This window comes from Danio rerio, chromosome 6, assembly GCF_049306965.1.
Source record: "Danio rerio strain Tuebingen ecotype United States chromosome 6, GRCz12tu, whole genome shotgun sequence".
Taxonomy (NCBI): domain Eukaryota; kingdom Metazoa; phylum Chordata; class Actinopteri; order Cypriniformes; family Danionidae; genus Danio; species Danio rerio.
The window spans coordinates 29,957,437-29,982,791 of NC_133181.1; the positions used below are offsets into that span (position 1 = coordinate 29,957,437).

Sequence of the window (25,355 nt, forward strand, 5' to 3'; positions counted from 1 at the left end):
TTTAAGAAGGTTGTCATTATTTAATGGCTCATTGGGGAATACAGTAGGGGAAATGAGTGTTAAACATATCATGTTTTTTTTTCCTGAAAATTATATTTCTAAAGGAGCTCTTGACATGGAATTGAACCAGATTTTGGCAAAAACCCGAACAATACAAACATGCAAATAAAACAAAAAAATCTGAAAAATCAGTTATCTACAATAACAATAGAATGACACAAGGAGAAAGCACTGAATATTAATTTTCAATGACGAAGAACAGAGGGTTGCTGAAAAACTACTGAGATATTTCAGCTGTTTTCTGGTCTTTCGCTGCCTTTCTACGCCTTCCTTTCTTCATGTGTTCAATACCTTTTCTCTGTGTCAGTTCATATTATTACCTTCATTTGTAAATTAGTTTTGTTTTCAATTGCATATATGGATTTCTTTAGTGAAAATGTCAAGTCATCAGCACCTCTAGAAACATTTTCTGAGACAATGGGTGATGAGTTCAATACTTATTTTCTCCACTGTATATCTAAAATTTAAAGCGGAAGCTTGTTGACAAAGCATTTTTTTATTTCAGTGTTTCTCTTTGTCCGCTTATAAAAATGTTCAAATTCTAGATCTCAGAGATTGCTTTGGATCAAGTGTCCAGCACCACTACATAAGCAATTAATAGCATTTAATTCCTCCACCGGCGAGGCAGTGGCGCAGTAGGTAGTGCTGTCGCCTCACAGCAAGAAGGTCGCTGGGTCGCTGGTTCGAACCTCGGCTCAGTTGGCGTTTCTGTGTGGAGTTTGCATGTTCTCCCTGCCTTCGCGTGGGTTTCCTCCGGGTGCTCCGGTTTCCCCCACATTCCAAAGACATGCGGTACAGGTGAATTGGGTAGGCTAAATTGTTCATAGTGTATGAGTGTGAATGTGTGTGTGGATGTTTCCCAGAGATGGGTTGCGGTTGGAAGGGCATCTGCTGCGTTAAAACTTGCTGGATAAGTTGGCGGTTCATTCCTCTGTGGTGACCCCAGATTAATAAAGGGTCTAAGCCGACAAGAAAATGAATAAATGAATAATTCCTCCACCGAAATTTTTTACCTATTATTTGACCAGCCTGAAAATGCACCCTCTACTGTTGAGATCATGACATTGTGTTTCCATCAGCCTTTTGTTTGAAAGGTTTGCCACGAAAGGGACTTCTTATGTGTGGGAGTACGCAAAATTCAGGCACGCAGTTAGAACCCATGGGTGGTTTCTATTCTCATTCACCCTTTCTTTCCTCTTTTCTGGTCAAATGGAATAAGTGTGTAATCTGCTTTTCTTCATGTTTGGAAAATGGCATTTCCGCACACACAGAGTGCTGTAAAACTGCACAAAAAAAAGATCTTCAAAGCCAAGATGCTTTTCATCTCCGGATTTTCATTATCCCAACTTTGTCCCACATTAGAGTTGTGCAACTGTTTGGCCTTGTGTAATGATCCAATTTGCTGGAGTTTGTTCAACACTTGGATTCCTTGAATGTAGGAAAAACAACTTGCCCTGGCACATGCATGAAAAGCTGTTTCTCTTTCTCAGTGCTACTGTAATGATCGATGATTTCTCACACATGTTGACCTCATTTAGATGCACACATGGCCATGCATGCTTCACAAATACATTTGAAAATGCACATTTACTGTATGCATAACTACTGTAAGCATAATTCATTGCAAATTTCCTCAACCATCTGATGCTTTATGTTTAGGAAAGCCAGATCCATGTGCTTCCAGTCCCTGTCGAAATGGGGGAACATGTTTCCACTACATCGGTAAATACAAATGCGAGTGCTCCCCGTCCTTCATGGGAAGACACTGCGAGATCAACAGAGGCTCTAATCCAGCTTTGGAGGGTAATCAAACTCTGTTTTTACTTCAGAAGTACACTGAGCTGTCTGCCAAGAAGTCAGGAATCAGGAGCTCACACAGCTCTTTGTGGTAGTTACTTTTCATTCATTTAGGTGTAACCGATATGCGTGTTAGGAGGAGAATCTTCATTCAGATGATGCCAGAACGAAGCAGCAGGTGCCAGTTCCTGCAGTAAAGCTGGGTTGTGTGTCACCTCCCCAGAGATGGAGCTGGATTAAGCCCTCAGTGCATCTGATACTCTGTCTGAACCTGGGTTATAACTCTGCTGTACAGGCCTCCGTGTTACTGTTGATTCTACAAGGTTTTCCACAAAGTGCGGTTAAATTTGTGTCCTGCTGTTCCGTGATAGGATGAAATACCATCCCCTTGTCTCCTAAAACATTTCACAAAAAGGATGTTTTTACAGCTTCTCTCTATTTATGGATCTGCTCGTGGCTGTAAATGTTGCCATGTGTATTAGGTAAAGTGAGACAGGTTGGTTCTTTATGCTTTCGGGAAAAGCAATAACTTTAGAAAGCAACAAATATCTGTTGCTGCCTCTGCTCACAGTGTATTCTGTTATAATGTTTCCAATCCATCTCAGCTTAGACCTCACTGCATTTGCTGTATAAGTTATATTAACATATTTAGTTTATATAATGGCCCATTTCCACTGAGTGGCACAGAACGGTATGGGTCCCTTTTATCAGGCTTGCGTTTCCACTGCCAAAAGGGTACAAACAGTAGGCATAGTGTACGACAGAATGTTTCAGTCGACGTCATTCTCGCTCGAGGAAATATGTCAAAGTAAAGCTGTATGGGTCGTTCACATATCATATGAGAAGCACTTCTTACAAAACGAATGCTTTATACACATAAATACTTGTGTACAAATGTTCATTACTAACCTTTCTATGAACTTTATTGGATTATAAATGCAGATCAATGACGAAAATAGCCTAGAAATAACATATGCGATTATATAAAATAAATAAATAAATGCAACATATATGAACACATTCACACCCTTACAGCCTCCGATATGTTACCAATTACAGAAAAACTACACACAGCATACATAACTGCATTTCGTTGCCTTGTACTTCTACATGTGTAATGACAATAAAGTTGAATTTAATCTAATCTTAAATTCTATTTGGATACAAATACAACACGAAAAATAGCCCAGTCAGTGCAAACTTTTTATCTGTATCTTTAATCTTAACCATCACATTCAACGTCTTATTAGAAATTAATTTCGTAATTCCAAGTTCATAATAGTCCAATAGGTGATGATAATAGTTAAACATGGCAGTTTGTTCATGTTTTAGGTTGCTGACAGAATCATTTGCTCCTTTGTTTTCCGGCTTCTCCTTTGTTTTAATGTGCTTCACTTTCGCGTTTGTCAGTTTCTGAAAGGATCGGATGTCAGAAGCACTTCAATAATCACACGCACGTTATTATTATCAGCTCAAGAAGTTCATTATTTCAAATATAGATGCACAGCGAGCTTTTTAGAGACCACTTGCGCTTTTATATGGGCTCATAAAGCAACAACAGGACAAGGCAGATTTTGTTTTTCTTGGCTTTGTGGCTGCTCATCAAGATGACGACTAGGCTGGTTTAAGTTCGGGTTGACCATGGCTTGTTATTATATGTATATATTAAAACGGTATAATGTCTCGAGTTTGTTTTTAAAAATGGCGGTTTATTTTCATTCTGGCTTGTTTCAGGACCAAGTGACGTATCTCTGTAAACCAATAGTGTCCAGTTGTGCATCCAGCTCTGCTTTTTGGTACCCTTTTGGCATGCTGGGTAACCTTTGCAAAGGGTACCCAAAAAATGGTATGGTACGGTTTACGTTTAGTCTGCGGCATACCTTTTGACAGTGGAAACGGCCACAAAAGCATACCAAATCAAACCGTACTCTACCACTTAATAAAAACAGGCCATTCAATTTTTATCTTAAGTACATTTTTTTTTCTCAGAGATTGGCTAAGTTCTAATCTATTTTTAAATGGTAAATAGTTTAAACAATCTAGTATTTATTCGAATAAATCTAATACTAATTTAATCTTTATAAAAATTATAATAAATATTATTATTTGTCATATTTATTGTTTTCTTTCATAAATAGTAGACTTGCTTAACCCTGATTCACTTCAAAAGCTGTATTTGCATGTATTTAGCATTGCTAGTATTATTATATAGTTAAGGTTTAAGAAATTTTTCAAATCTTATTCATGTACATCATTTTTGTCCTCTTTGTATGGTGCAGGTCTAGACTGTGGCCCCCCTGTGAAAGCCAAGCATGCAGAGGTACAGTATTCCTCCACTACTCCAGGCTCCATGGCTCTGTATTCATGCCACCCAGGCTACACTCCCCTCACTAGGGCCACCCAGATCATCTGCAGCAGCCAGGGGTCCTGGAGCCAGCCTCCAGTCTGTGAAGGTTAGTGTAGACTTACTGTATATTCAAAACCCTTGTTGTTCAAAGTTTGCCTAAGACCTTTCCACCCTGAAACCAACATTCCAAAATGGTTGGCTGGTTTGGAATGCTGGGAAGAAGAGCTGATGAGCTTACTAAATGTCAAACGAGTAAAAACACTCTAAAACAAATTGTAGTTTGAAACCAACATAAAGTTTGTGTAGTGTGTCAGGGTGCTAACATAAAGTAGTCAGGCCTTAGTACACAGTACAGAGCTCTTAAACACAAAATTCTGCGGTTTCTTCTTGGGACATAAAGCATGATGCTGCTCTGGCAACGTGAGCTACTACATCATCTGTATTGCATCAAATAAACAGGCCATGTACACAGTAAGACAAGGAGGGATCCAAATGCCTTGGTCAGCTTTCTTGCTGCAGTGAGGATGGTGAAGAGTTTGTTATCCCCCTTTTGTTTTATTCTTGTATTTTCAGAAAGAATGTTTTAAATGGCTATTTCATTTCATCATGAGAACTTTTAGAAATAATGATAGAAACGCTGTCACTGGGCCAGTACCCTTCAGGTAATAAAAATTTACTTTTAAGGTACCGATATGAATCCTTTAGGTATGACGATAATTGACGATGTTTACATAGGCACAAATAATGCAGTTATTTCAGAAAATCAGGCTTATTCACGATATGTTAATTTTTTTTTAAAGTATTTAATCTTGTTTACATGCAATTTCTATTATTCATATTAATCCCTAAAAATTTTGGTCATTATGTGTCTTACACCCATTATTCAAATACCTCACTTTACAACACAAATGATAGATTTACAAAGAGTCATTGTCTTACTGACCCCATTTGGTCACACTTTACAATAAGGTTCATTAGTTAATGTTAATAATTAATGCATTTACTAACATGAACAAACAATGAACAATGCATTTACTACTGTATTTGTTCATATTAGTTAACGTTAACTAATGAAAATACAGTGGTTCATTGTTAGTTCATGTTAACTCATGGTGCATTAACTAATGTTAACAAGCATGGACTTGGATGTTAATAATGCATTAGTAAATGTTCAATTATGATTAATAAATGCTGTACATGTGTTGTTCATGATTAGTTCATGTTAGTAAATGCATTAACTAATGAACCTTATTGTAAAGTGTTACCCCACATTTTTTATTAATTTACATCTAATTAAAACAGTTTTGTATGATTGTATTCCTTGCATTAAGGAAGCATTTCACAAGCTGCACACGGTATTTTCACCATAACACGCACATGCACACTTTGGTCTAAAGGGCAATAAATGTTAATGTGTAGTAAATGTTAATACAATTATGCTTACTGCCATTATGAGCTTAATCACATTATTTCGATTGAATGATTAACACATTTACATAAGGAAACTTTTTATCACAATATCGCCAAAATCCCATCATAATCATTGCATTAAGATTATCTATGGAAAGTTGCGGTCACTAGAGTTTGTGTTTGGCTAGAGTTCACTGTAGAATTCGGCACTGCAAAAAAGCCAAGTGGTGCTCGCTGCAGAGCCATTTGGGCGAGCTGAGCTCCAGCAAGGGGGAGCTTGAGCTTGAGCTCCACCTTTTTTGAACTTCTTCTATGAGTGATGTCACTGGGGGTAGGGTTAGGGGTGGGGTTAGTGTACGCATTAAAACAGTTTACAGGAGGCAGAGCGAGAGCTCATGCTCCCCCTCGCTGGAGCTCAGCTCTGCTCAATTGGCTCTGCAGCGAGCAGGGGTGGGATAACACAAAATGATTAGACTTGATAAAAGCAAGCGATTGCTCCATATTTTAAATTTCTGTATAGAGGGGTCCAGTTTTGAGCCTCTGTAGGTCTCACGCAATCACGTAATGTGGTTTCGCAGATCAAAGTTTACCAAATTTGAACTTTCGAACACAGCGAATGCATATTCTTGTCGCAAACTTGTCATTTCCGGTCTGCGGCATTCTCTTGCATATGAATGGAAGTTTATAGGGTGAAAATTCCCTTTAAAACCTTTATCAGGCTTAAGTTTCCACTGCCAAAAGGGTACCAATGGAACAACAGAAAGTTTCAGTCAACGTCATTCTCGCTCTAGGAAATGTCAAAGTTGTAGGGGTTGTTCACATATCGTATGAGAAGCACTTCTCACAAAACAGATGCTTAATTCACATAAATACTTGTGTATAAAGGTTCATTACTAACCTTTCTATGAACATGATTTGATTATAACTACAGATCAATGATGCGAAATAGCCTACTGCAACTATATAAAATAAATAAATAAATGCAACATATATAAACACATACAGACCCTTACAGTCTCTGATGTTACCAATTACATACAAACTACACACAGCATACATTTAGTCCTTATTTGGGTTCAAAAACAACACGCAACATATAGCCTAGTTAGTGCAAACCTCTTATCTGTATCTAACCATTAATCTTATAATCATAACCATTACCTGCTTTGCAATTTTCTTTACATTTCCAGGAATAATCATACGTGGCTGATATTTATGCAGTATCATCATTTTAGGTAAAATTTTGACAGGGTATTACCCCATGAGAGCTTTTTGTTCCTGTATTTCTGTGAGTATACATGGAAAAGAAACAAACACTATTTAAAAAGAAAAACTATTTTTTAAAAATACTATTCAATTAATTTATATACAGTATGTAATTATTCATTTGTTTTTATAATGAGATCATTGAAAGCATTGGAAAGTGGAAAACAAATCTGAATGGGATTTTATCTTAGTCTCTATTGGGCTTTACCAATTGGGCCAAAAAGCAACAAAACTACAAATTTACCATTATTGATCTCTTCAAAGATGTGATTTGTATGTTAATGACTCGCATCATCTCTTTTTCATCAGAGATCAACGAGTGTTTGTCTCAGCCATGCATGAATGGAGGAACTTGTCGTGATCGTGTGGCCTCTTACCTTTGTGAATGTGAAGAGGGTTTCACCGGTCAGCGCTGTCAGACAGGTACTTGCACATACTTATTAATTCAGCAATCTTTTGATAATAAGTGCCAACAGCATATAACTGACTTATGTGAAAGCACATTCTGCACTGATCAAGCTGTCAGTCTCATATCCACAGTGGTCACACAAATATTTTAATGTAGGTATGTGTTGCCTAGCACAGGTCAACATTCATACTTTAATTGTACTTATAGATCCTAACAGGGTGTGTGACCTTTGTTTACATAAAATACATACAGGACACTTGATTATTCCTACATGTGCTATAGGTTACCAACCTCATTATCTTTTGTTATACTGACAATTAGATACTATAGATTTTGGTTTACAAAACTGGCTTGAGTTTATATACTGTATCTATGTTTTCACAGATATGGATGAGTGCCTTTCTGAGCCATGTAAACATGGAAGTACATGTGAGGATCAGCCTGGCTCTTACTTTTGCCACTGCCAAGAGGGCTATGCTGGACAAGACTGTGAGATGGGTAAAATCAGAAATGTCTTAATTGTTTTGGAATTATGTCTTTAACTTGTGGGCTTAATTTGCCTTTTCTGTCACTGATTTACATGGGGTAATATGTGTCAAAATTAAAACAGATCTATGCATAACGTGATTTTAAATAAATACAAGTTTAAATAAACCCTAATAGAGTTGTTATCATATATTGGACAACCTTTTAAATTGAACTAAATCACTGGAGTAGCCAGTTTAAAAGTCACTTAAATGACTAAATGCTGTTCAGCTGAGTGTAGCTCTTGGGTTTCAACTGATTGTAATGTAAATACACATCCATTTGCAATGTACCATTTCTGCTGAGTCAATGTTGTGGTAAAACTTACATTCTCAAAAAAAGAAAAAAAAAAACATTCCAACGAGCTCCATGTGAGTTGTAAAAGATTTCTGAGCTGTTGGATGTTTGTTGGATGATTCAAAATGTGTGGCATATCATTTGTGGGGAAATGTATGGAAAACGCCACAAGGATTGAACCTTACCTTGCCACCAATGAGAGGTTATGGCAAGCAGATCACCAGACCTACATCACCAGAGGCGCGGCCTTCCATCGTGTTCCCTGGCCCTTACTTATCCCACTTCAACAGAAGCTTTACGGATTTAGATAGTTTTTTGCGAGTCGCAATGCATCTAGGTAATTTTTAGGAATTAAATGTGACAGTACATTGGAAAAGTGTGCAGTACCAATAGAGAGGACGCTGCAAAAGCCACCTGCTGCCCAAGTGAAGAGACCTAGTGGCAAAAGGCACATACCTAGTCCTGAAAAGGGGGAGTACATATATGAGAATAAGATGGTTAGTGGTGAGGGAAGACACGGGTCCGCCTGAGAAGGGTGACTGCATCGTGGCAGAATAAACATATGGGATCGCCAGCAGGGATTGCACGGTAACACTTTAGAATAACTATCCGTTATAACTAATTAGTAGACCATTAATAAACTGGTAGTTAACAAGTTATAAATGACTTATTAAATAAAAGTTAAAGGTTTGTTAACTATTTATAACTGTGCCTTATAGATGGCTAATAGATAACTTACAAGCTGTTAGTTAACAAGTCGTAAATGACTTCTTAACTGTATTTTAATGATTTATAACTATACCTAATAAATTAGTAATAGATCATGAACAAGCGCTTAGTAAATAACTTAATAAGACTTGTTAAGTATCAGTTAATAGTGTATATATGTTATTGGGACGTTATTCTAAAGTTGCAGCCGTTTTTAATTTAATTACTGTTAGTAAATGAGAAATAGTTGCAACTTTAGAATAACGTCCCCATAACATACGTAAGATAATAACAAACGCTTAACTAATATATTTACTCACACTTTACAGATCAGTTGTTCACCATATAATAACACCAGTGAAACTTTGTAGAACTTTAAGAAAATTATTTATTTATTTTGTTTTCATGTTTAGCACTTCATGGGTTTGTATTCTTGTATACTCCTGTACTGCCATGTGATGGTTCATTATGTGTGTTTCTATACATTAAACACAATGTTCAACATTTCATCTGTGGAGTTTCTTTGGTAAAACACAGCACACAGAAAAGCCTATAAGTGGAACAAGGTTAAGATACAAACATTTTATATTTTAATTATCACATCAAATTTCTGTAGCTTGAACTTGTTCCATCCATTTGCTGTTCTACAAAGTTTCACTGGTATTAGTAGATGGTTAACAAACGATGAACAACTGATCTGTAAAGTGTGAGTAAATATATTAGTTAAGCGTTAGTTATTAGCTTAAGCATGGTATTGGGACGTTATTCTAAAGTTGCAACTATTCCTCATTTACTAACAGTTAATAAATGAAAACTAGCCACAACTTTAGAATAACATCCCAATAACATATATACACTATTAACTGCTACTTAACAAGTCTTTATTAAGTTATTTACTAACCGCTTGTTCATGATCTATTACTAATGTATTAGGTATAGTTATAAATCATTAAAATACAGTTAAGAAGTCTTTTACAACTTGTTAACTAACAGCTTGTAAGTTATCTATTAGCAATCTATAAGGCACAGTTATAAATAATTAACAAACCTTTAACTTTAATTTAACAAGTCATTTATAACTTGTTAACTACCAGTTTATTAATGGTCTATTAACTAGTTATAACGGATAGTTATTCTAAAGTGTTACCGATTGCACATAGCGGGCACCTATACCCAACACTTGGGCTGACCAGCGGGCATAATAACAACATAATGTGCCAGCGCCTGACTTCTCCGCTGAGAAATAATCACCTAGCATCTCTGAGGAACCGGATGATGAGGTAATGCCTTCCCACAGTGCTGCCAGCCACCGCATCATGGTGAGCGGAGATGGCCGCCACGTAAACTTTCAGTGTGGAGGGCAACAGCTTGCTCTCCAGCTTATCCTGAACGAAAGAAAGCACAACACTTATCTGTCAAGTTCTGGGGTCTTCTCTGCGAGAAGCGCACCACTCAGTGAATAGACTCCACTTCAGGGTGTAGGCGCGCCTTGTAGAGGGGGCACTAGCCTGAGTGATGGTATTAGCCACCGCCATCGGTAGGTTACTTAAGTATTCTTCGCATCTAAGGACCACACTTGGAGGTTTCAAAGATCTGGACGAGGGTGCCAGGTGATGCCCTGTCCCTGAGAGAGCAGATCCCTTTGAGACAGGATCTGCTCCTCGACTTATTGCCCTGTCCCTGAGAGAGAAGGTCCTCTCTCAAAGGCATCTGCCAGGGGGAGGGGGTGTTGCGAGGAGGGAGAGTTCTGAAATCCAGGTCTGGTTGGGCCAGAGAGGCACAACTAGCAAGACCTGCTCCTCATCCTCCCTGACCTTGCACAGTAACTGCGAGAGCAGGCACACTGGAGAAAACGCATATTTGCACATGGCTCGAGGCCAGCTGTGGGCCAGTGCATCCATGCCGAGGGAGCCCTCGGTCAGGGAAAAACCATTGTCAATGAGCGTTCTTAGGGGAAGAAAACAGATCAATTTGGGCTTCTCCGAATCGCGCCCATATCAACTGGACAGACTCAGGGTAGAGTCTCCACTCTCCTGGACATAAAGGCTGCTGTTAGAGGGCATCGGCTACACGGTTGAGCTCGCCCGGAATATGAATGGTGCGCAACGATTTCAGCCGCATATGACTCCAGAGGAGCAGACAACGGGCAAGCTGAGACATGCGGCGAGAGCGGATACCTCCCAAAGGTTGATATATGCCACCGCCGTCATGCTGTCTGTCCTGACCAGCACTTGCTGTCACTCCAGCACCAGTGAAAAACGGCGGAAAGCGAGAAACACTGCCAACAGCTCTCGGCGATTGATTTGCCAATGCAACTGGGTTCCTTTCCAAAGGCCCGCAGCTGCATGCCCACAACACAGGACCCCTGCGCTGGAAACATCTGTCAAAACGACAATATGTCTGGATGCCTGTCCTAGAGGCACTCCGGCCTGTAAGAATGAGGGGTCATTCCAAGGGCTAAGGGGGCACAGCACAGTGAGAGTCACCCGGTGTGTGCCCACATGCCATGCGCGTCTGGGGACTCGATCGTGAAACCAGTGCTGAAGTGGTCTCATATGGAGTAATCCAAGCAGCTTTACAGCGGCTGTGGATGGCATATGCCCCAGGAACCTTTGAAAAGATTTCAGGGGACAACTATTTTCCTATCGAACTGTCTCAGACAGTTCAGCATTAGCTGAGCGTGCTCTCCAAAGAGGGCCGCAGTCATGGTGACAGGGTCCAGCTCCAACCCGAGAAAAGAGATCCTCTGCACGTTGGCGAGTTTGCTTTTTTCTCAGTTGGCCTGAAACCCCAATAGTGGACAAATCTAAACTTGTTTTTATTAAAAGAAATATAAAGATGCATATATTAAATAACACTGCTAATAATAATAACAATATGATAAAAATGCAAATTGTCATGAATAAATTGAAAAAAGTCCCCCGACATGGAGAAGGCATGACAGTTGTGTTTTTTATATCTATGTAGTAAATAATTATTTTTTTTACATTTTATTCCTTTATTTAATTTCATTTGTAGAGATATTTGTGTATTGATGTACATCCTGTGTGTATTAAGTGTTTTAACCTGCATAGGCACATAACTAAAGTGCTCTGCACTGGACTTTGGACCAGGTTTAACTTGGTCAATGGCGCATTCTATTTCAATTCCTCAAATAGCAACGCAAGGACAATGCACCTTAAGACATCTCCTTTTTAGACCGGCACACCCATGAGTCCACAAAGTGGCGCAAATTAATTTGCTATTTAAACAATGTGACGCAAAATATGAAAATTAGGGTTGCGCTGGTCTTAAAAAAGCAACAAATCACGCCAAACACGTCTAGCACCTTATTGAGCCAGATGTATGATAGGGCCCACGGCATATGTTTAGTTGCGATGACTCTTCTAAATGTTTCACATGCACATACTCTAGTGAGTGTTTAAAAGCTAAAGAGTACTATGGGCTTTAAAGGGGAAAACACAAGATTGTGCTTTAGATCACATGTGTACCCTAAAAAATATATCATAAGCAAATCTGTTTTGTTGATTTATTATTCCATTTCTAGCTTTTACTAACATTTGCATTGGCATTTTGACTCAGATCACTTTGACTTTCACTGTCAGATCTGACTTTGAATCAGATTTGCTTTTCGATTGATTCTGACTCAATTCTGATCTTATTTTTCACCATTTACACTATTCGATTGAAGGATTTCCCATCTTATTATACAGATGTTTTCTTTTATTTTTTTTAGAACAGGATGGATGTGAGCCAAATCCCTGCTTAAATGGAGGTATATGTCGAGGCTACAGGAGGAACCACCTGTGTGTGTGTAAAGAGGGTTACATTGGAGACCGCTGCCAGACATGTATGTTAACTATAATATTTTCTTCCTGAAAACAATAAATTACAAGTTTGAAAATGCATATTTAGACTTCATATAAGGATATGATTAACATTTTGGTTAAAATATAGTTAATAATGAATACATAAATGCTACACAATATTTAATGTAATGGTTAATGTAATTTATATATATACATATATATATATATATATATATATATATATATATATATATATATATATATACATATATATATATATATATATATATATATATATATATATATATATATATATATATATATATATATATATATATATATATACATATATATATATATATATATATATACATATATATATATATATATATATATATATATATATATATATATAYAYATATATATATATATATATATATATATATATATATATATATATATATATATATATATATATATATATATATATATATAYATACATACATACATATATATATATATATATATATATATATATATATATATATATATATATATATATATATATATATATATATATATATATATATATATATATATATTGGCAGGGTTGTTTTGTATTCCTAAAGCTTGAAAGATTACTTTTCTCAATAAATTGGTAAAAGCTGACTAAGTCCAAAAGTAATTCACTTAGTTCTGCACATTTGTCAGACATTGTGCTTTAATATAAGGTCTCGGTTGGTCCTCTGTTGCCGTCTAGTGGAGAACCCCTGTGTACTGCAGCCATGTGGGAACCGAGGTGTCTGTCGGAGTGATAGGAGGGAGAACTACAGCTGTGCCTGCAGGGTGGGCCACACAGGGAGAGACTGTGAGAGAGGTCAGCTCCTGATCTTTCATTATTCAAAATCAACCCATATTCATTCATTTCATTTAAGTGGAGGCTATTTAGAAAGAAACCAGATATTAAGATAGAACAGAGTTTGTATGTTTGTATTGGCAATGTGATTTGGTAAATTGCTTCCAGGGAAGTAATTAATTAAGTAGAAATATGGGAATTACTTCGCTTAAAATGCATACTTTTCTTTGGTATGAGAATTTCTTATCATAGTAAAGAGCAAAAGTTGTCAACTATTTTTTTATTCACAGGCTCCCCTCTGTCTAAAATTCTACTGTACTGAATGAACCCATGTAGGCAGTAGGTCTTCTGGTTTAAAAAATCATAATAATAACTTACAGAAACTGAGAGTCCATAATATCAAATGAATCAGCAAAATATTAATGAACCCTGAAATAAGTTTCAGAATAACAAGAGATGCAAGTCACTTTATATTTTATGCATGTCAGCCCAGTCACTTGACAATGAGTATGTTTACATGGACACCAATAATCCGATTTTAATACAATTAAGACAATACTCTGATTAAGAGTCTACCATGTAAACAGAGATTTTTGATTAATTTAATCTGATTAAGGTTGTGTAATTAAACTAAACAGAAATCAGATTAAGACATGTGGAGTAGGCCGATTTTAGTTTGCATTATTAAAGTGCAGTACAGAGATATACACACATTAAACTACCATTGTGTAGGATTTTCGCCGCATTTGGGGACAAGATATTCCATACACACACAGCAGTTTGACACTATCCTCTGCATCAGTGAAGGACCACAGACACCTGCATCGCGAAATGCAGAGGTTTTTTTTTTCCATACGGTGTGTGGTATCAAATTTCATTAAATTCTTAATTAAATTCTTAATTAATTCTTAATTAAATTCTTAAAATCTCCATTAAATTCTCATTAAACTCTTCCAGCAGTTCATACTCACATCCAATATCTCATTTGTCACAGGGGGCATGCATAAAATGTTCCTGAATAAAAGTAAAAATGCAAAGCTGCAGTTAAAGTTGACAAATTAAAACTGAAACAGCCGAAGTAACATGAAACTCCAGATGAAATGTGGACAGTGTGGTGACGTAATGACGTCAATCGATCTATGTGCTATAACATGTAAAACAGGATCATGAAAGGAACATTCAAAAAGTTACTCATGTAAACACCTTCATAAGATTATTGTATTGTTCAGATTAAGCCAAATAATTTGATTGCTGATGTCAATGTAAATGTAGTCAATGTCACTTTTTAAAGCAACACAAATCATCTGTCAAGAACTTGCACATACTAACACTAAACATGTAATCCACAAAAAAAATCACATTTTATAGTTTATATGAAGTGATATACCATTTTCATAAAAAAACAAACATGTACTCTAAAACCAAATGTTTTGAAAGGTTTGTATTTTTATATATGAACTGTCAAAATGCATAAAAGATTTTTCATAAAAAAAACTGTGTTGTGTAAATCTTGTCTAAGGCTCACAATTAATTATTTTAGCTGCTATAGCTTATTGTAATCATTATGCAATCATTAATAATAGTTGAAGTCAAAATTATTAGCCCCCCTGTTTAATTTTCCCCCCAATTTCTGTTTAATGGAGAGATTTTTTTCAACACATTTCTTAACTTAATAGTTTAAATAACTCATTTCTAAAAACTAATTTAGTTTATCTTTGCCATGATGACAGTAAATAATATTTTACTAAATATTTTTCAAGACACTTCTATACAGCTTAAAGTGACATTTGAACACTTAATTAGGTTAATTAGGTTAACTAGGCAGGTTAGAGAAATTAGGCAGGTTATTGTATAATGATGGTTTGTTCTGTAGACTATCGAAAAAAAATAGCTTAAAGGGGCTAATAATTTTGACCTTAAAATAGTAAAAAAATAAAATAAAACTGCTTTTATTCTAGCTGAAATAAAAACAAATAAGACTTTCACTAAAAGATAAACTATTATCAGACATACTGTGAAAATTTCCTTGCTCTGTTAAACATCATTTGGAAAATATTTAAAAAAGAAAATAAAAAAGAAAATAAAAGAGCGGATAATAATTCTGACTTCAACTGTATCTTTAATAAGTAATTTTTTTAACCTGTTCTGTAGGCCCCAATCACTGCATATTTTGGATGTCATCCTCATTCAACACATCTGATTCATTAGCAGAAACTGCAAGATTTGAATTGAGTTTGTCCAGTGAGGGACAAAATATCAAAAGTGCAGTATAGGAGTACTGTTTTGAGATGCAGCAGTTTAGATGGCATCCATCATTTGAAATACTTTAACTGTTCTCAGATCTGTTGCCTCCATCTGGCCTAAATGTGTTGCGGGTAGAAGAAAATGAAGTGGAGCTACGCTGGGATCAGTCAGATGTCACTCAGAATTTGATCAGTGGCTTTGCTGTGGCCTTTGCTCCTGTTGGCCGTGTACCAAGAAAGACAGACTTCCTGGAGAAAAAGCATTCCACCTATGTGTTGCAGGGTCTGAACCCCGGACAGCTTTACAACATCTCGACCTACTCCGTCAACAGCATTGACAAAAGCCAGCCAGCTTTCGCTCTTATCCGGACTAGTAAGAGCTATCAATTTTTCTTCTGCAAATTGTGTGTGTCATCCTGTTTCAATATTTGATTTTCGTTTAATGTTTAATTATAGTTCTAATAGTGAACTAACACAAATGTAGCCTAAATTTTTTCTTTCAGTTGTACACAGATAATAAAATATATGAAAATGTAGATTAATTTAATAATAATAATAATAATAATAATAATAATAGTAATAATAATAATAATAATCACAGTTCTGTTTCACAGTTCCGCAAGTTACAGGACTGTGGAGGTGTACCTGAGGGGATCATTGTCACAGTTTATCCTGTTGTTCAGCTGCGAGAAATAGAAGCCGTCTCTAAAATAGAAATTTCAGGTGTTTATTAGGACAAAAACTCCTTTTAACATGGAAACTATTCCTTCTATCGCATGTTGCTGCTTTTAGCTAAAACACGATTTTGGCTTTATTTAGTCAGGCATGCTATTGTTGGCGTCATCAGTCTGCACTTGCATATAGAGTCATCATAGGAGGGGCTGAGTGAAAAAAGTGTTTTGAACTGGGAGTGCAATACCTAGTTCAACCACGTGGTGTCATATTCTGCAATCTTTTTTTACATTGCTACAGTAATGACTGTGGTCTGAACTGTGATGTAACATTTCATCTAATATCAAAACTACATATCTAGGGGATTTTCAGATACATTTTCTGGCACTCTACATAAGATGTTTTCACATGACGTCATTGATGATGCTCAAAATTCAGATGAAGGGCAGGAAGTGATTCTTCAACATAGGAATCGTTATCAGAACATCAAAATGTTCCTGTTTATGTTGTTTATAATTGTTTAAATCAGCCAAATTAAGAAACAATGAACAGCTTTTATAGACTTCCAAAAAGTTTTGCTCGTAAAGGTGAGAAACTGGCTGAAAAATGGAAGAAGGCAGCATTTAATAAACATTTTTCAATACATACGTGTACAAACTTTTTTTTGAACGCGATAGTTCGTTTGACAGCACCAATAAAGCTTATATACAGGCCTAGCTATGTGTATAAATGTTAATATATAAGAAAACCACCACACTTATACGAAATCCAGGAGAATATAAATAACGTACCCTGCCTTGTAATCGCTGCAATGAAATCTCTGGCTTGTTTTGCAATAATCCAAGTCTTTACTGGTGTTTTAGCCGAATAAACAACACTTGTAACAAAACTGTTATTATTGTAGAGCACTTTTCCCCCTTACAAAAAAAGTAAATAATAATGTAGACTATGCGTCCACGCTTTTGTATGCTTTCATCTGTTATTTCATGATGTAAGATATCCGCATGGGGAAAAACTATAGTAATTTAAAATAAACATGTTTTTAAACCACATAACAAAGTGTATAATGTGTATAACTCTTTGTTAATGAATGCCACAGAATACTGTAGCATAGTAAACTGTAATAAAGCTGTGGTGCATTGTGATGATGTATAATTATAGCATAGAAAACTGAGACCTATTGAATTTATTACAATTGTGTTGTACCACAGCCACAATATAATTAATACGACAGTTTAATTCAAGTATTTATCTATAGTATGCTTCCAAGCACTATAGTATTTACCATAACATTTGTATTTTTTCATGTATAGGTAATAGATTATACACTGTCTACCGTCTCGATGACAGGCAAATATATTTTAGTTAACTCGGCCCACTTCGTGATACAAGAATATAAGGATCATGCCCAACATATGGGGTTATTTTCTATTTATATCTCCTTTGAAATATGGTATAAATCGCAAAAATATGGACTTTCCTCTGTGGACTTTCATTCAGTTTTTTACTTCATGCTCTCCATCTGAATTTCATGCGTCACCAGAGCCACGTGGTTCCAAACAACCTATTGTTGGTCTGGTGTCAGACTTATTTTGTTACAATTTGTTGCATCATCACAATCATGTACTAGAAATGAGATTATCTACAGGTACTAGATAATAAAAGAAAACAGCTGAGCACATGTCAATATATATTGTTGACTTTTGTTTTTTTATTTTGTGAAATTATGCGCAGCACACTGTATGAAACTTGCATCTGCACACTGTATTTGTGTTGCATTAAAGCTGCTTTATGCTACTATTAAGTTGCTCAGATGGACTCACTATACTTGTGTATTGTACAATCTCTCTTACTCAAATCCAAAGCAGGACATGCAGGGAAAATTCTAAGTGGTCTGGAATGCAGTATAAAATGCATGCACATGGTGCTTCCTGAACAAGTGTGCACAAGTGTGGAGTTCAAGGTTATTTCACATTTACAATAGTCCCACAGTTCCTTTCGCAAACAAACTCACACCACCGCCTCAAGGTGGTCTCAGGTTTAATTTTCCAGTACTAGTGTGCACAATATATTTTCAGCATTACCACTGCAATGTGTAAATCTACAATATTCACATTTCTGTATGTGCAATGTCGAGTCCGGATTAAGTGGAACAGGCACAACAGTTTAAAACATTTGTGGAGTCACTAGAGTTTAACCATAATAGATTGAGTTTATAATTTGTATGTGTTTTTGAGGCATGTGACTAGTAATTCAAGCAAGTTTAAAGCATTCAGGCACAAGAAATTATAACATTTGTAGTAGGGATGTCCCAATCAGATCAGAGTCTGAGTCATTTGATTTTGTGTATCTGCGGATATATATTGAGTATATGCGGATTTTATATGTAACACATAAAAAAAAGAATAAAAAGAGCGAAGAAACAGATCCAGGATGTTTCTTATTTTTTAATTCACCTTATTTTAACATTTAACAACTCTGTTAACAAACAGAGCACTTCTGTGAGGTCGCTTGAACAATCAACTAATAAATAACATCAATTCTTCACTTTGGGACTTTAGTGCAATAGTAAATATAAAAAATCTAATATAAAAACAAACAGCACCTCAACTTAAAATACCCGGCAGGCAATCCCAAATGTAAATATCTCACAGCTTGCGTCAACTTTTCAATACTTCTAGACCGTAGACATCTCAGGCTTTCCGCTTCAAGCTGCTTCCGTGTTCTACTTTGTCAGCATTTAACCAATATCTTCTCTGCAACAAAGTGATGTCATGCCGCACGCGTTGCTGTTTCTGTGTGAAATAAAGAAAGAGGTCTAACCCTGTGCTCATAGATGTGCTTAAAAAGTATAAATATATATTCAAGTCTTGATCATGAGGTAACATTCGATTCCGATTGAGTCTGAAACGGCGTGATCAGGCCCGATTTTTGATCATGTTATCAGATCTGCGCAGCCCTAACTTGAAGCTTTCATGAGGATAAACTGTATTTATCTTAATTATTCAGTGAAGACTTTGCAGTGTTATTTTACATTTTATAATGTCATTTCTGTACCTGAATACTGTTCAGTATTGTGTACCCAAAACACGTTTTTTCTATTTGCTTTATTCCATTTATGCTTGTAATTAGTTTATTATATTTTTGGATGTACCCCATACAAAATCACCCAAATCATTACAGTGAATGATTTCCTAATAAAGCTATTCAAATTATTTGCTAAAGTTGTATTCATATCACAATATATACTAAAGAAAAACAATATCTCAATGTTTTTACATGCTGATGATTGAACAGTGTGAAAGCCCCCTTAAACGTGCATTCATACATTACAGTGCAACATCGAATTTATTTCTATCAAATGTGCGGCCCTATTTCTTTTTTTCATTTTTCCTATTTTCTTTTTTTAATTTTAAATTGATGTTTTAAATTGTGTTATTATTTTTATGTTGAGAATTGGTTCACAGGCTGTTCCTCTCCTGTTCTCCTACCTCCTCAGGGCCTCGTCAGGTGGATCAGCTGGAGGTAGTGAACGTGTCGTCCTCTCAGGTTTGGCTGCGGTGGTTGGTGCATGTTGGACGTCATGCTGCGATCAGTCAGGTTCGAGTGTCTCTGGTGCCAGCTGATGGTAGTGGATCTCGCACGGCCGTTCTCAACAGCAGCGTCACAGATTACACCTTCAGGTCAGCAGCACAAAACACAAATAGATGAAACAAAGCTGCAATTTAAAGAATGAGCAAAATGCAAACGCAATGCAGAGTCAAGACTAAAGCTTGACATTATTTCAAAAGATAGTTCATCCTAATCTAAGAACAGATTTTTAATTCATGGGTGAACTTTGCCTTCAAGTGTGTGAATTATCTTAGTATTCATATATTGGCCTTTTTAGTATGTTGAAGCTTTCAGGTAATGCTGGAAATGTTGTTGATGAGAACATGCATATAACGCAATATAATAATTTATCTCTCGCCAAAAAAATATAGCTGTGAGTATGACCAGAGCAGAATGTGTTCACGAGCACACCATTAAACAAGAAATAGTAGTTCCACACAATATCAACCACTAGATGGCGCTAGCTCATGCAGTACTTGACTGCTTTTCACTTTCCAAGTAAACGTAATATGTGTTATATTAACTGAAATGGTTAGTTCAATAATAAACATTGTCTAAATTTAATTAGCCTTCCGTTTATTATTTTAACACCCTTCAAAACATTATCAATAAGAGAGAGTCATGCTGGCTTGGCTTGTGTGTACCACATGAATGTAAATAGCCTATATATGACACACTTTTGAACTTATCTAGACAAAATTAAATAAGCTTGCTAATTTCTTACCTTTGAACTGGAAAGATATCCCCTGTATTTCACTTACAGCCTCTTGAATTAAACTGCAAGAGTATTTTCTCTTTTCATCTATATTTTTTAGTTAAGGTCAATTGTTTTAAGCTGCAGTTACAAGCCGCAGGTGGTATGTGTCATTAACGTTTGAGCGAAACCGCCAATTTCCGGGGCGAGAACACGTCATTGACGGTGGCCATTTTTAAAATATCATTAGGCCTATTTTTTTATTATTTTTTTCTATGTAATCTTTTTTAAAATTATCTGTTTTGTAAATCCAAATCATATACCATGTTGTAAATGGTTTGTAGAGTTCATGTTTCACTAAAAGAAAAAATAACACTCAATTAAATGTTTTATTAGATTGATTGAAGTATACTGTAATATTATACAGCTATGTTTTGACAAATTAGTCTAAGATTTATCTTGCCAATAGATTAAATGAAATGAGTTTGCTGTGGTGATCATGAGCTGAATATGTCCCCCTCACTTTATGAGCAAGACCATTTAGAAACAGGTGATTAAAAATTAAATGAACTCAAACTTTTGGATCTTATTAAGCTGAGCATACATCAGTGAGACGATAACTACCTAAAATGATGGAAACTAAGGGTGTTGCTTGACATAAAGCTCTACTGGGGCATGGGCCCCCTCAACCGCACACACTTTCTCCAATATCCCTTTGTTTGTCCTTACATAAATAACTATGGAATATTACAAATTAAAAATATAATATTATAAATAAATAAAGGTAGGCAGCACTGTGACTCAGTGTCACCTCACAGCAAGAAGGTTGCTGGTTGGAGTCGTAGCTGGATCAGTTGATGTTTCTGTGTGGAGTTTGCATGTTTTCCTCATGTTCACCTGGATTTTCTCTCGGTGCTCCGGTTTTCCCCACAGTCAAAAAACATGCGCTGTAGGTGAACTAGATAAACTAAATTGATCATAGTGTGTTTGTGTGAATGTGAGTGTGAATGGGCGTTACCTAGTGCTGGGTTGCAGGTGGAAAAGCATCTACTGCATAAAACAAATGCTGGATTAGTTGGTGGTTCATTCAGCTGTGGCAACCCCTGATAAATAAGGGACTAAGCTGAATGAATGAATGAATGAATGAATGAATGAATGAATGAATGAATGTAAGTGTTGTTATTATTTTAAAGTTTTATTATTATTAAAGTATTATTATACAATTATTATTCTAAATAAATAACAGAAATCAATCCAGTGTTAAGACACAACTAAAGTAAAACAAGATCTTCTAAGAAATCTTTTGCATGAAATTCAGTTTCATATGATAATTCTAGAGAAAACAAAAATGTATAGAATCATCTTTTGTCTAAGACCTGACTCTGATGGTAAAGAATTAATGTTAATAAGTCTAACCTCTCTGACTTATCATCTGTCCTTTGTACTTCATACAAAAAATCATCTTACATTAGGCATGTTTAGTCAAAATATGATCATCATCATATTACTTAAACATTAGCTTTACCGACTTTCAAAATTTACAGACACCTCAGTTCCGACACCTCTGAATCAAAGGCTGTTGTGCCCGTTTCACAACATATAAGCAGTGTATAAGTTTTTTTACCATGTGTGTTAAACAACTAGGATTCACACCAGGAGCAGGAGCAATGGGTGAAGCACACGGGAATGGTTTTCTGTGTGTATGTGTCAGTTTGTTTTCAGTTAAACTACATTACTTTCGCAAGCATTGATTCGGTTGTAAATAGAGAATAACATCTTTATTCTGGGATTACCACTCTTAATTGATATACTTATATATAAAGTAAACTGTAAACACATTAACTGGAGCACTGGTCATTTTTACTGGAGCACGTGCCCCTGTAAATGGGGTCTAGTGATGCCCCTGGTAAGGACATCCGTCCATGCACCCATCCATCTGCCTTTGAAGGATATTCCTGATCCTCAGTTTCCAGTAGTTGCTGAAGTGTGTGATTTCTATTTTTCTTCACATGCTGCACTCCTGTCTGTAAAAGACAAAGACAGGACTAACAACGCTCTACATGCTTGCTGAGCTCCATCAACAGCACAAGCTGTTCCCCTTCAGTAGGAACTGTCGTATGTACTGACACTTTGGGAGCTCGCTAGATGACCAATCACTCTGAAGAGTAAGAAAACGGGCCAATGAATGCCTTTCCCACAGGTGCTGGTGATAAATAATTAGTAGAGTATATAACCAGCACATGTGGAGCAAGCTGTTAGACTTTTTGCTTCAGAGCCTCATGAAAGACTGAAGAGAACCATACACTAAGCTGTCTTCCATAAAGAAAGCAGTACTTCATCTAGACCATATGACAACGCATAAAGCGGTGGCTAAACTGGGTATATTTCCAGGGCATTTCACTGGTGGCTAAAAGAGCAGTCTCAAATAAAAGAACATATTCCCTCAAGACAGGGTCGAGCAATGCATCTTTTTAAAGATTTCATTCTGACTGTGCATTTCTGGGTGCAGTGATTTCCTCTCCCCAGATGACGTGCATGAGCATTGTGTCACATCTCTGGGGTTCAGCATGTTGAGGCGGTGCTTGCAGACATTTCATGCCATCACAGCAAGGGCATGACTGTTGTGCAAATGAGGTCGCAGCATGCTCTAGTATTAGGCTGTGCCACCTCAAGTGCTAAGTCGGTTAGCACTCGGGCAGACCTGAGGGTCACAGTGGGGACTCATCTGTCACCTTCGGGCCGGCAGACCCCTCATTCCTCCATAGTGTGCTCCATCCAAGCTTCAAGTGAGTGTGGCGGTGCATCCCCAGAGATGGCCGCAGTCTTACTTGATGACACAGAGGACCAGATGTGTCCGACGCAGCTTCAAAGGGTGGGCTTACATATCCTGATGAAAGTCCGAACCCGGTCCCCCCCTCCGGTGGTTGTGAGGTCTCGGACCTGGAATCGGATATGTTGGCTGTGCTATCACAGCTGCTTTGCTGGTTGGACCGAACATGGCTGGTCCTCCAGTTCCACCACTGGACAGACTAGACAAGTGTTACATGAGGGCCAAGAAGAGAGTCAAACCCTCCAAGACCCCCACACCCTTCTTACCAGAGATGCACAGTGTGCTATAGCAGTAACGAAGGGCACCTTTTTCTGCTCAGTCCTCATGCACTCCTGCCCTCACCACCCTTAATGGCAGAGCTACCAGGGGTTACAATGCGATTCCCCAGGTGAAGCATGCTAGTTTGGTCAATCTTTGCCCGCAAGGCACCACCGCCTGGAAAGGTCAGCCTAGATTCCTGTCCAAAGCACTTAGATTATCTGAGTCTCTCATCCAAAGACTACACTGCTGTGGGCCAGGTGACCTCCACCTTGCATGCCAAGAGTTGCATGAGGTCGGTTCCTCTCCAGAATTATTGCATGAGCTTTGCACAGCAACCCACTATGCTCTCATGACCACCAAGTTGGCCGCTTGTGCCCTGGGGATGACGATGGCCACACTAGTGGTCCAGAAAACGCTACCTCTAGCATTTACTAGAATGACACAGACTCTGGTAACCACAGCAACACCACTGTGCCGCCGCCATATTAGATCATCTTAAATGTCCAGTGCGCGATTTCCGTCAAGCACTGTCTAACAACAGTAATAATTCTGTAATTGATTTGGGTTTGAATCTTTATTTGACTAACTTTTGCATGCTAATATTCCATGTTACGTGCAGTTATGTCATTAATTTGGTTCTCAGAATTTTGTTCTTTATTAAAAACACTTTACACTGTAGAAACGTTGTCCTCCTCTGTCTTTAGCCCAATTGAACCAACTGCTTTAATAGTTTTGTTAGGCTAAAAACTGTTATTTAGAAGAAAAAAATACTTCAGAAATAGCAAGTTTAAATTGTTTTCATTCACATCAATTGATTAAACATAAAATTATCAATCAATTCTACAAAAAAGTACTACAAATATATAATACACATACATTTACAATTGTCCCCATGTTTCTGTCAGTCCTGTCACATTTGCACTGAGTTTAACATTAAATGTGTGCAACACAACTACTTACATCAACAGAAAGAGGAGAAGCTGACAGTGATAAAGGATGCATAGCAATTCCTTTAGGCCTAATTCAACTTATAAAATCTCATTTAGTTTTTAATGAAAATGTTATTAAAAAAACTGGAGCTGGGTGACGCGGTGGCACAGTAGGTAGTGCTGCCGCCTCACAGCAAGAAGGTTGTTGGTTCAAGCCTTGACTGGGTCAGTTGGCATTTCTCTGTGGAGTCTGCATGTTTTCCCTGCGTTTACATGGGTTTCCTCTGCGTGCTCCGGTTTCCCCCCCTGTCCAAAGACATGCGGTACAGGTGAATTGGGTAAGCTAAATTAGCCGTAGTGTATGTGTGTGAATGAGTATGTATGCATGTTTCCCAGTGATGGTTGGCGGTTCATTACGCTGTGGCGACCCCAGATAAATAAAGAGACTAATTCGAATAGAAAATGAATAAATTAAGAACCAGAGCTGAACTTAAATGGAATTAGTGTATTTAATAAAAATGTAATAATATTCTACGAATTTTTCTAAATAAAAAGTATAATGTTCCTAAAAGCAAATTTACTGGTCATCCTTCATTGATCTAATCGATTGGAAACATGCCTGGCTATTAC

At 36.9% G+C, this 25,355-nt stretch overlaps 1 protein-coding gene across 5 annotated transcripts in view; it reads left to right on the forward strand.

Moving 5' to 3' along the window:
• The window catches only part of sned1 (sushi, nidogen and EGF-like domains 1), a 65,131-nt gene that overhangs the window by 20,141 nt on the left and 19,635 nt on the right, over positions 1-25,355 (forward strand). For all 5 annotated transcript variants that reach the window (XR_011015987.2, XR_012407974.1, XR_012407973.1 and 2 more), the window contains exons 15-22: positions 1,720-1,863; positions 4,137-4,310; positions 7,190-7,303; positions 7,674-7,787; positions 12,556-12,669; positions 13,389-13,505; positions 15,825-16,100; positions 19,899-20,082. Coding sequence is in view for 2 of the 5 variants with exons in the window: in XM_017356625.4 (XP_017212114.2) it covers positions 1,720-1,863; positions 4,137-4,310; positions 7,190-7,303; positions 7,674-7,787; positions 12,556-12,669; positions 13,389-13,505; positions 15,825-16,100; positions 19,899-20,082 (1,237 nt within the window). In the remaining 3 variants the exon portion in view is untranslated. The remainder of the gene's footprint in view (positions 1-1,719; positions 1,864-4,136; positions 4,311-7,189; positions 7,304-7,673; positions 7,788-12,555; positions 12,670-13,388; positions 13,506-15,824; positions 16,101-19,898; positions 20,083-25,355) is intronic.